Raw genomic sequence first — 11,252 nt, forward strand, 5'->3', positions numbered from 1 at the left:
AGCTGACTTGGAAGGAGGAAAGTGCTTAGTTACAAATTTTGTAGCCATATCCTCCCATGTAGAAATACTCCCTTGAGGTTGTGATTGAAGCCTGCTTTTTGCCTTATCTCGTAGTGAGAAGGGAAACAACCTTAAACGAATTGCATCATCTGAAACTCCATTAATTTTCAAGGTATCACATATTGCCAGAAAATTCTCCAAGTGAGAATTCGGATCTTCTGAATTTGCACCTCCAAATTGATTTTGTTGAATGACTTGCAGCAATGCAGGCTTGATTTCAAAATTGTTAGCCTGAATAGGAGGTCTCACAATGCTTCATTGATAACTATTAGGATTTGGCATTGAATAGTCACGAAGAGTCTTTCTAACAGGTTGGTCTGCCATTGTTAATGCCTCCTTTTCTTGTTCAATTAATCTTTGTTCTTGTCTTCTTTCTCTTTTTCTTCTTCTTGCACTACTTCTATTTCTTCTAGCAGTGCGTTCAATTTCTGAATCGAAAAGCAATTCTTCTGGGGTAACAGTACCTCGCATAAACAACTAAAAAAAACACAATACTGCAACAGCAATTACGTGACCATAAAATTGAAAATAAAAAATAAAAACTAAAAACAAAAATTCCCTAAAATCTACAACTCAAATCTTAAGCCAATTAGATCACTAATATCAACAATAATCAATCCCCGGCAACGGCGCCAGAAAAATACTTTCGAAATCTTTTGTAAGGGAACTCAAAAATTTTCCCACATGGCTAGATGGCATTTGTTCTCCATTCCTGCCGAGTTGGTTGGCCACCTTCTCCACCCGAGTTATGTACTCAATTATATGCTCTTTGGACTCCATCTTCAACGGTTCAAACTCTCCTCTGAGAGCTTGTATTCGGACTTGTCTAATGCGGTTGTCACCTTTATACGCAACCTCCAATATCTCCCAGGCTTCCTTTGCTGATTTAGCATTCGCGATTTTTTCGAATCCCGACTCATCTACTGCATTGTAGATAAAATCCCATCTCTTGCATGAGTGTTCTTCAACGTTGTCATCTGTGTACCCGTCTTCCACCATATCCCAAACGTCTTGGGATCTCAATAACGCCTTCATTTGTAGGCACCAATTACCATAATTGGTTTTTCTCGTTAATTGTGGCACACTCATACCATTAACAACCTTTGTTATCTCTCCAAAAAAAATCAAGCACTCACACAACCTTTGTTATCTCTCCAAAAAAAATCAAGCACTCACTTTTTCTATCACGGTGTTTGACTCTTTCCTCTCTCTCTTTCTCTCTCTTGGTACTCAGAGCATAAAACTCTGATACCACTATTAAGAAAAACTCACGATACACACATTCCGATATTTTTCTGAAATTGAGTCTTATTATTCATTGATAATTGAAGACTTTAAATAACCGTGACACTTACAATATTATGGAAATAAAAATAAAATCTGAAAATAAAATATCAACTATCTTAAAAAATATAATCTGCTTAATCTACCATTAAATAATATTGTATCTAGATAAACTGAAAATCATAACTACGTATCTCTATTTTATCTCTATCAAATAAAATTAAATATTACTAGACCCAAAAGCTAATAAAATAATATTTAAACAAAATTATTAATAAAACTTAAAATTTAAGTTTATCCTAGTGTTACTCACTTTATATATATATATATATATATATATATATATATATATATATATATATATATATATATAAAGAGTATTAAAAAAAATATTTTGGGTAGACTAATTGATTTTAAGGTCATCTTATCATACTTTCATGCAGAAACATGTTATTTATATTCCTAGGTAGGATTAAACGATAAGTTCAATAGTACTTATTTTATCATTCTAATTGTTTTATTAATTTAATAAGAAATTCATTATAACCATATTTAAAAAGAAGGTTATTATGTGCACGAGATATTTATACCACCTTTAGTAAAGATATAAAAAGACAACGTGTGTTATATATAAAAATAGTATAAAAGGAAACATAGCAGAAAAGCCTCAAAATTCAAAGGTTTAGATGAGATTGTTTAATAGACAAAATTACACGAAAGTTATCCAAACAAATATAGTCGGAATTTAGAAAAAAAAAACTATCAAAAATTCTGAATTTTTAATAATACATACTTTTTAATAAATTGTAAAGAAACACTTAATTAAGTACCATATTTATTTTTTACATATCTTAATTAAATAGTAGTGATAGTATTTATATAATTTAGAATATTTCATTGAACAGGTATGTATTTCTGTAAAAAAAATATCTTTGATTTTTATTTTTTTAATCTAATAATCCCTTATCCATAAATTTTTTCTGAGTGGAAAAGATTAATCAATGATGAAAATACCAATTTGTGGATATAATAATGCATGAAGTTGTTATATGCACGCAAAATCAATAATAAAAATTCAGGCATGGAAGACTTTACAATTTTGAAGTGCAACCTCGAAGACAGATTGATTTAAATGACACCTCATTCATGATGCATTCTTCTTAAGATGGTATATATCAGATTAATTACGTTTAAAACTTTTGAACATTTTTAATTCAATTTCTATTAAGTTTCCTTAATATATTGAGTATTCAATTTTTTTATATTTTTCAGATTTAGTTGTATAAATTGTTTTTATTAACTGATAAGGTAAATGTTATTTTATCTCATCATCTTACTTAATTATCTTTCAAGACATATGCCTTTGGTTATATGAATAATATAAAAAATAATTTTACAGTTAATATAAAATAATAAATGATTTTTATTATTACTTTTAATATATATTGGATAACAAAACCATCATATTTCATATTAGTACCTACAGCAACCAAATCGATGTGGTCATACTCTTTTTAATGAATAACCTACAACAACCAAAGCTATCAGCATCACTACCCTATCCAACACATTTTACATTAATTGAAAAATTATTTTTATATTAAATACGTAACTATACAATTCTTTAAATAAAAGTTTTAAATAAATTTTTTTAAATAAAAGTAAGTAATAAATAGGTTTAATATCTTTTGGTTCAATATTTGTACTTTTGTTTAGAGTAATTTTTGAGTTTTTTAATGTTTAAAGTGATATTTTTTTATAAAATTTATTTGATTTAGTACTTTTTGCTGATTGTGTGTAAATAGCAAAAGTGGTAGAGTTTACCTAATAAAAGTGGAATGAGTTATCACATATTAGAGCTCACAATGGTCACATCATAGTCGTCTTCTCCAAATAAGAAATCTTAATTTTTTTTTCACCACTGTGTTACCGTGTATCACACTCAGACCATCATCTTCCTCATGTCGTCAGACCACCGTTAGCTTCGCTGTTAGCAATCGCGCAAGCCACCACGAATCAATCAAGAAACTCAATCTGCAAAAAGAAACCCTCCACTGCAATGAATTAGACCCAAACCGCGAACCCAAATCGCTACGCACGGCTACATATGCATTCCCTCCTCGTTCAACCATCGTGAGAACCACCATGAACATTTCACAATCAACCAAGTTTAAATTTCCAATATTTTATTTATTAGTCTCAAAATATCATTAAATTTGCATAACTTATCCACACATGGATCGAGATAGACCAAAGAGTATCATTAAGATAATAGTTATCCCTTATATTTCTATGATAATAATTAAGATTAAATTTTTAAAATTTATTAAAGATAAATAAGATATCTTTAAAGTGCTTATATAACCTTAAGAAATTTTGACCAGATAAAAACATCACACATCTACTTTTTTTTTTATTTTGTTTCAAGGTAATTATTCAATGTCCAATTCATTCTTACTTAAAAGGATTTTGCTTTTTTTTTTATTGAAATTTGTATGAATATTTTTATTAAATTCTATCTAAATTTAATTAAGACAATAAGAATTTTTTAAGACTAAAGCCTTTTCTTAAGTTTTGTTATTTGATAAATAAATCTGGACTATGATAAACAAAACCGTTTTTGTGTATCTAATATGTAATATACAATGAAAAAAAAATCAAGAAGATACTTAATCATGATATAATAATAAGTTATTCTTAAAGATTCATAGATATATGTTATGATTTCATTACAAGTGTTAAAAAGACAAGACAATAGTCAATAAGCACCAAGCACACACTATACATAAAACAAGAACTACTAGATGACTATGCTATATTAGCAACAAATAGCCTTTAATGAGATTCATTTTGTTTAAAGCTCTCACATTCATTTTTTAAACTGGCCAGTTTTTAATACGTTAGTATGCATAATTTGAAGCAATGATAGCAATACCTTGAAAATTGCACTTGTATATCAATGATTTAATTTAATATTTTGTATTCTCATGACTAGAGAGTATAGGATAAATATATTTTGATATTAAATGTAGAGGTTTTAACCATGTTTATGGAGACCTAAAACAAAGAACAATGTAAATATATTTTGTATAAGGGTTAGAGAACCCCACGTGCTCCAATATATATATATATATATATATATATATATATATATATATATATATATATATATATATATATATATATATATATATATATTTTGTTGATTAAAAAAAACATATGATATTATGTGATATACATCTCATAAATAGATAACCAATTTTAACAAAGTTGTGACACTTGTAAACAATGACTATTCTCCTTTATCTTTTTTTTTTTCCAAATAATATCTTTATATATGCTCATGAAAAAATAACTGTTGTTGTATACTATTTTTTTTCCTCTTGATTAGCTTTGAACTAAGATAAATATTTATTTTCTTCTTCTCTTTGTTATTGTCTATCAAATCGAAATGCATTATGTTTCATGTAACATTAAATATTCTTTTCTTCTCTGTATAACTTATGATACTTGAAAGTATATATCTTCCTAAATTGTATAACTTTTACTTTAAAAAGTGAAAAACGTGTTGGACAAATAATTAAGCTAGAGTACACATGTACTCATAATTTATAGAACATTTATTAAACAAAGTCTTTTTATACCTTAATTTTAAACTTTATTGTATTTAAGCATTTAATAAAAAGAATACGGTATTGAATTTTTGTTTTAACATAGTGAATATAAGATTTGTTCCTTTTAACTTTTATTCATATTTCATTTATCTTTATTTAATTTACAATTTATTGAGATAATGTTAACATGAAATGACATACTTTATCTATTTTGAAATGAATCTAATGTTATAAAGTATGTGTTCACTTAAACATACGTGTTTTTTTAATAATTTTTTAATATTTATTCATATATAATTCTTTTTCCGACTTTAATTATTTTGAAATAATTAATATTCAAAAGTATAATATTTTGATAAATAATCTCGGTGTAACATCCCAAAAATACAGCAATAAACTATATAATAGAATAATTACATTTAATAACATTTTAGTTCAGTCTTACACTAAGAAAACGTACGATTATGGCCGAACGGCCTTACAGAAGGAGTTACGAAATTTAAAACTATACAGTAGTACAAGTCTGACGAGACGGTTTATCAAAAACCAAATACCGATCAGTTCTACTAACCCAAACAGGAAGGTGATCGAACGATCACCTCACTACAAAAACTAAACTACTATCCGAACATTCTATTGTTCGGTCTTGACTTCGACTTCGACCAAATTTTCTTCTTCCAGTGTATCTTCCAACAGCGCGTCCCCTTCTGCTCACATCCACACGGATGATCATTGCAATGACAAGGACGGACGTACAAAACCAGACAACACAAGAAAAACACAGGGTAAGCTTATGTAATTTAATTCAAGTATAAACATACATTTCTCATATTCAAACACATAAGATATATTTCAACATACGTTTCAAGCAAGGCCTACTACTAGACTGACTGTTCGGACTGTATGAAATCTGTGTAGCTACGACGTTCTTGCACCCGGGTGATGTAGTAACTGGAATACTCTCATCAGCTGCCACCCGAGGTTAGTCCTATCTGTCCAAAGTACCCCTAAGGACTAGGACCTCCTGCCGTTCCCACACATGACTACCCTCCTCTACGTGAGGACGAGTACTCACGGAACATCAGGATGAACCGCCAGCTTAGCATTACCACATTCATACTTTACAAATTCCAATATTCAATCATGAGTCGTTCCTCCCCGGAACGCTCGTTCAAAATCCACAACATTTCATTCCTCTCATATTCTCTTCATCTTTTATTATCCATCATTTTAACTTCATTTTTATTCACCGATTTTAAGAACATCAAATACCGAACGTTCAGTCCTCACTCAAAACGAGGATGAACACTAGGAACGAGACAGAGAAGTCTCCTGTTCCAGAATAGACTAAGACCGAGAGGGTTACTGTCAGATTTAGAAAGAAACTGAGTACAATTATATGACATATGGACGAACGTTACTTACAACATGAATCAGTTAAATGAACTGACTCTCGCGAGCTCAAACCAACACTCAAAAAAACATATTAAGTATTGAGGCTCTAGGCCGGGACCAATGAATGTAAACACGTCAAGACGTTTAAAGAATCATACTATAGAAGAATTTACATACAGAAACCTAATGCCAGTCAATGTTCGAACACGGTGAAGGGAGATTCTATTGAAATTGAACGAATGCTATTCCATCAAGATAGATCAAACTATTTACGAGTACAAGCGCTTGGTATAAGACCGAGCACTACTCATTTCGAGAGCTTGGTGTGAGACCGAGCATTACTAAACTGATAATAGAAATTAATAATTAAGATATTATTGAAATTGTGTTTAAGAATAACTAACATATACAAATACATATATAAAAGAATTTTAAGTTTATCACCGAATACTCAGATGCAACTACGCTTGGCCGAACGCTCAAGCACAGTATTATCACAAGAAGACGCTCTTCCTCAACTAAGATTCTTTCCAAATGAAAGAATCCAATTTCAAACAAGTTTACTAGAAACACCGAACGGTCAAGGACCGTTCAATGACGAACGTATATTATCATAGAGAGATTTCATATTCAGAATTCATTTACATTCAACTTATTTCTCAGCATATAACTTCATAATGTAATACATTCATATCATAACACATTTCATATTCCTCATACATCATAACATAATAATCATCCTATCTCAAATAATCAAATATCACAAAGATCATGCTTCATGCAACTCAAAGAACGTCCATGCAGCACAGTAAACATACAAATTAAATTAAATAAGCTTCCCTTACCTCTTAAGGTAGCCGAACGTTCACAGATACATACTAGGGTTCTCCTTCTAACAGAGGCCTTAACGTTCTACAGCACGTTCTAAGAACTATAACCAACATAAAAACCAGAAAGATACTTAGAATGATAGGATCAACTCATGCAACCAGGAATCTGGGTTTTGCATGTTACAGAAAACACACGAATGGAGGAAGGATGAACTTACCAGTTCAGAATCCTAAACTGATCGGTTCAAACGATCGTCCTCTACGCCGGAAGAGTAGAACTGGTGCCTGAAGGTTGATCGGAGAAGAGAAAATGTGAGAATTGGTAGAGAGAAGGGAAAACGTTTTAGAGAGAAGGAAGAGAAAAATGAGAATTTCAGAGTCTGGGAAGAAGAGTGCATGCAGAAGAGAGTGAGACGGAAGTTTCAGAAAAAATCAGTTTTCTTCCACTATCTAATTTCTGATCCTCGTTGCTTGACACCTGGCGTCCGTGCAGAAGGATTTTTGGGTGCATTTTAATGAGGTCTGACACTCGGGCTCTCCTTTCAAATTCGGAAATTTTTCTAGGAACTTCAATTTCACTACTTCCAAATTTTATTTTTATCAGAAATGCTCAATTGAAAATTTATATTTTAATTTGAATGTGGTAGTTTGTGGTAATTTTCTTTTGAAGAACATCTCACACTATGGACGTTCTCGTTAATTGGATCTTTGCATGTATTTGATGAAAACTCATTGGTTCGAATATTTGTATTCAAATACAACAGATATTTTTTACATTAAGAGAATAAATTTTTATACAACTTTTTTTTAAAAAAAAGAGTTTTAATGCAATTTGTATTTATAACATTTTTGTAAATAGTATCTTATTTAATTTATTAATCCCGTTTCCCACAGAATCTGTGCAGGAAAGAACATTGACAAATCACGTTTGCCACATGGCAGAAGCATGCGGTGACAGCAACACAACGCGTTGTCGCTTCGTACTTAAGCGATAAGCAACTTTGAAAACTGCTGTCGTATGCTTCCATCGTTCTATTCTCCCTTATAAAACGCGATTCCAAAACCACACAATGGACAAGCCCTTTATCCTCAGAATCTCAGAACTTGCAATCCTCGTTTTGTTCGCTTCAGTTTGCTTAACAATGTCGGATTCCGCCGCCACACCGCTGGACCAGCACGCCACCGGTTCTTCCCCTGCACCGGCGGTTCACATCATCTACACCGAGAGGCCACAGGATGAGGAGCCTGAGGCTTACCACATCCGAACCCTCTCCGCCGTTCTTGGCAGGTACGCTCTTCTCATACAAAACCGCGCTATTCGATATATGCTTCTCTGAAGAAATCACAAATTGAACTGCGTAATGCCTTAATTTTAGAATAAACCATCGATTTTGTCTCTTTTAAGTAGTTTTCAAACTGTTGGGATTGTATGATTGGTCTCTAGAGTATTGAATTATATCGATTTAGTCCTAAATTGGGACTAATTTGAAGAAATTTTTATACCTAAAGTGTTTTATATAAAACCATTATTCATATCAAAGTGACATGATTTCTGGTGCTTTGCCTACTTGTGTGATTTTTAAAGACTGCGCTTAGAATTAGGGTGGGTTTAGAGTTTAGGATCTAACTCAACACTGTGAAATCAGTTTGTTTGTAAGGTGAGAATTGTCTATCACTTCTGTAATTTAATTTGCTTATGTTATTAGTCACATGGAATCTTCAATACACCTTTCATGCTAAGGATTCGATAGTTTCAATGTCAAGGTTGTAAGATTGTTAAATGTGATGGTTGTAAGACTGAATGCTTGTGGGTTGTCCAGGTGGCTCCATAAGCCAGCAACAATTGATATGATAGGCTTCAATGCCATATTAGAATATGGGTTTTAAGTTTTTAATTCTATACAACCAGTGTTGTAAATAAGTGTGATTCACTTTCACTGCTCTTTTAGCAGCAGTGATTTCTTTTTAGAGAATTTTAATTAGAATGCACTCAAATTTTCATTCAATTATAGATTTTTTATATATATTTAAAGAAGACTGAAATTGAAGTCTGGAAAACATTCAAGCTTTGGTAACTATTTATACCGTTTAGGAAACTAGTTATATTAGTGTTTGCCTACTATTTCCCAAAAGGACTAAATGATTAAAATTTATGATTTTAAGGAGGAAAGTAAAAATTTGACACATTTAAGAATTCTGATTTGTACAGCTAAAATTTTCGTCAGAGTAATTCAGTGTGTGTGTGTTTCTTAAAGTAATGATGTGATTGGTTAACGATTGCAGCGAGGAGGCTGCCAAGGAAGCTTTGTTGTACAGTTACAAATCTGCAGCTAGTGGGTTTTCTGCTAAGCTTACTCCGGAGCAGGTTGAACAGATTTCAAGTAAGTTCGGTTGTTTTCAATCTGTTTTTTAAATAATCATTTATTCGCTCTTTTAAAATGCTTGATGTTACATGTTTCATTTTTGCTATTTTATTCTTTACCCTTCTGGTTAATGACTATTATCTTGAAATTCCCTGTTGTATTGTGACTATTTTACGTTTTTTGCATTTAAATGTTTTGGATGAGTGTCTGATATCTTTGTTCTTTCGTTTTGGCTTATCTATATAGTTTCCAATGTGATCGTTGTTATCAGAATTTTATTTAATGTTTAAAGATAGATTATTCAAATAATAATAATAATAATAATAATAATAATAATAACCTGTTGGTTTGAGGTAGTCGGAACTTGGAGTAGTTTTGTTGGTGTGGCTTAATTTTGTGGAATTGCTCAGACAACTATCACTTGGTTTTTTCTTAGTTTTTATGCAGAATCTGGCTTTTAGCTGAATTCTCTCGATGCACAGTTTTTATTATGAAATTTTCGGAACTGATTCAAACTACAATCTTTTTATTTATTTTTCCTAGACACCTTAGTCAAGCAACCTAGTAATGAGAAGAGCAGTTTCTGGTACCTTTGCAATCCTATAGTACATGTTACTCCTCTTAACCTGGTTGGCATTATCCTTGGATCTTTTGAGGAAACACTAATGTTCTTTTATGCTCTGATATCTCGTGAAAAGTGTTTCAAACATTCAGCTGATAGAACTTCTTGAACCACATTGTTAGCCATAATCAAGTTCCTGAGGTTTCATGACGCTCTTGTGTGTGCTATGCATGTCTATTTCCACAAAATGCTTTCTCCCATGCTCATAAAGTTCCAGCATTGCAATCATAATCAGGTTATAAACCACCATAAAGTATACATTTGAGGATAAAAAGAATAGAGTATTTTCATATTCAATGGAAGGAACTAAGGCAAATTTTTCTTTAGAAGATTAAAACTGAATTTGAAAAATTTTAGATGGATGAAGAACATATTTTCCCCTTTTTGAACTTGAGAAAAATTTTCAAATCTTATATTGACTAATGTGGAAAATGTGTTAATTTTTTAAAACTTCATATTGTGCAGAGCAACCAGGTGTTCTTCAAGTTGTTCCGAGCAGGACATATCAGCTGCATGGAGCAAATAATCTGCAGTAAAGAATGCCAAACTAGACATGTATCTGTTCCAAACTGTTTTCTATATCGTGTGTAAACTAAACTAGTGTGGCTTACTTAGCCTTTATACTTATGTCAATAAACACGGGATCAATGTATAATACACTGTATCGTGCTTCATGTTTATCATTCTCTCATGTATTCTAATATAATATATACACGATAACAAAAAAATCTGTTGCCCAGATAACCGTCAATAATTGATACCGACAAATATTTACTACATTAACTTTCTTTACTAAATTAATTTTCTTAATTTTTGTTTTTGTTTTTCTAATTGTTGAAAGCTTATGCAGATATTTACTACATTAACTCTCTTAATTTTTGTTTTTGTTTTTCTAATTGTTCAAAGCTTTTTTAAAAAATGATTTTTTTGGGTTTCCCTAGTTCAGGTCATGTTTAGTTACATGGAATTTATAAATCTCATCTCTTATTTTCGTTTTAAATAAACAAAATAGAAGTTATTTTCTTTACAAAGAAATAATTTAAAAGCATCGCTTAAACCTAAAATTTTAGACACTCCCCATTTA

The 11,252-nt window shown here is 31.1% G+C and overlaps 1 protein-coding gene across 1 annotated transcript; it reads left to right on the top strand.

The window, feature by feature from the left end:
* Positions 1-8,191: 8,191 nt before the first annotated feature.
* Positions 8,192-10,848, top strand: LOC124821740 (subtilisin-like protease SBT3.11). Its single transcript, XM_047293671.1, has 3 exons — positions 8,192-8,471; positions 9,467-9,564; positions 10,634-10,848. The coding sequence occupies exons 1-3, from the start codon at positions 8,254-8,256 to the stop codon at positions 10,702-10,704; spliced, it is 387 nt and encodes a 128-aa protein (XP_047149627.1). The 5' UTR covers positions 8,192-8,253; the 3' UTR covers positions 10,705-10,848.
* Positions 10,849-11,252: the final 404 nt, after the last annotated feature.

The sequence above is a fragment of the Vigna umbellata genome, chromosome 8, assembly GCF_029865625.1.
Source record: "Vigna umbellata cultivar VRB3 chromosome 8, Vumbellata_1.0, whole genome shotgun sequence".
NCBI lineage: Eukaryota > Viridiplantae > Streptophyta > Magnoliopsida > Fabales > Fabaceae > Vigna > Vigna umbellata.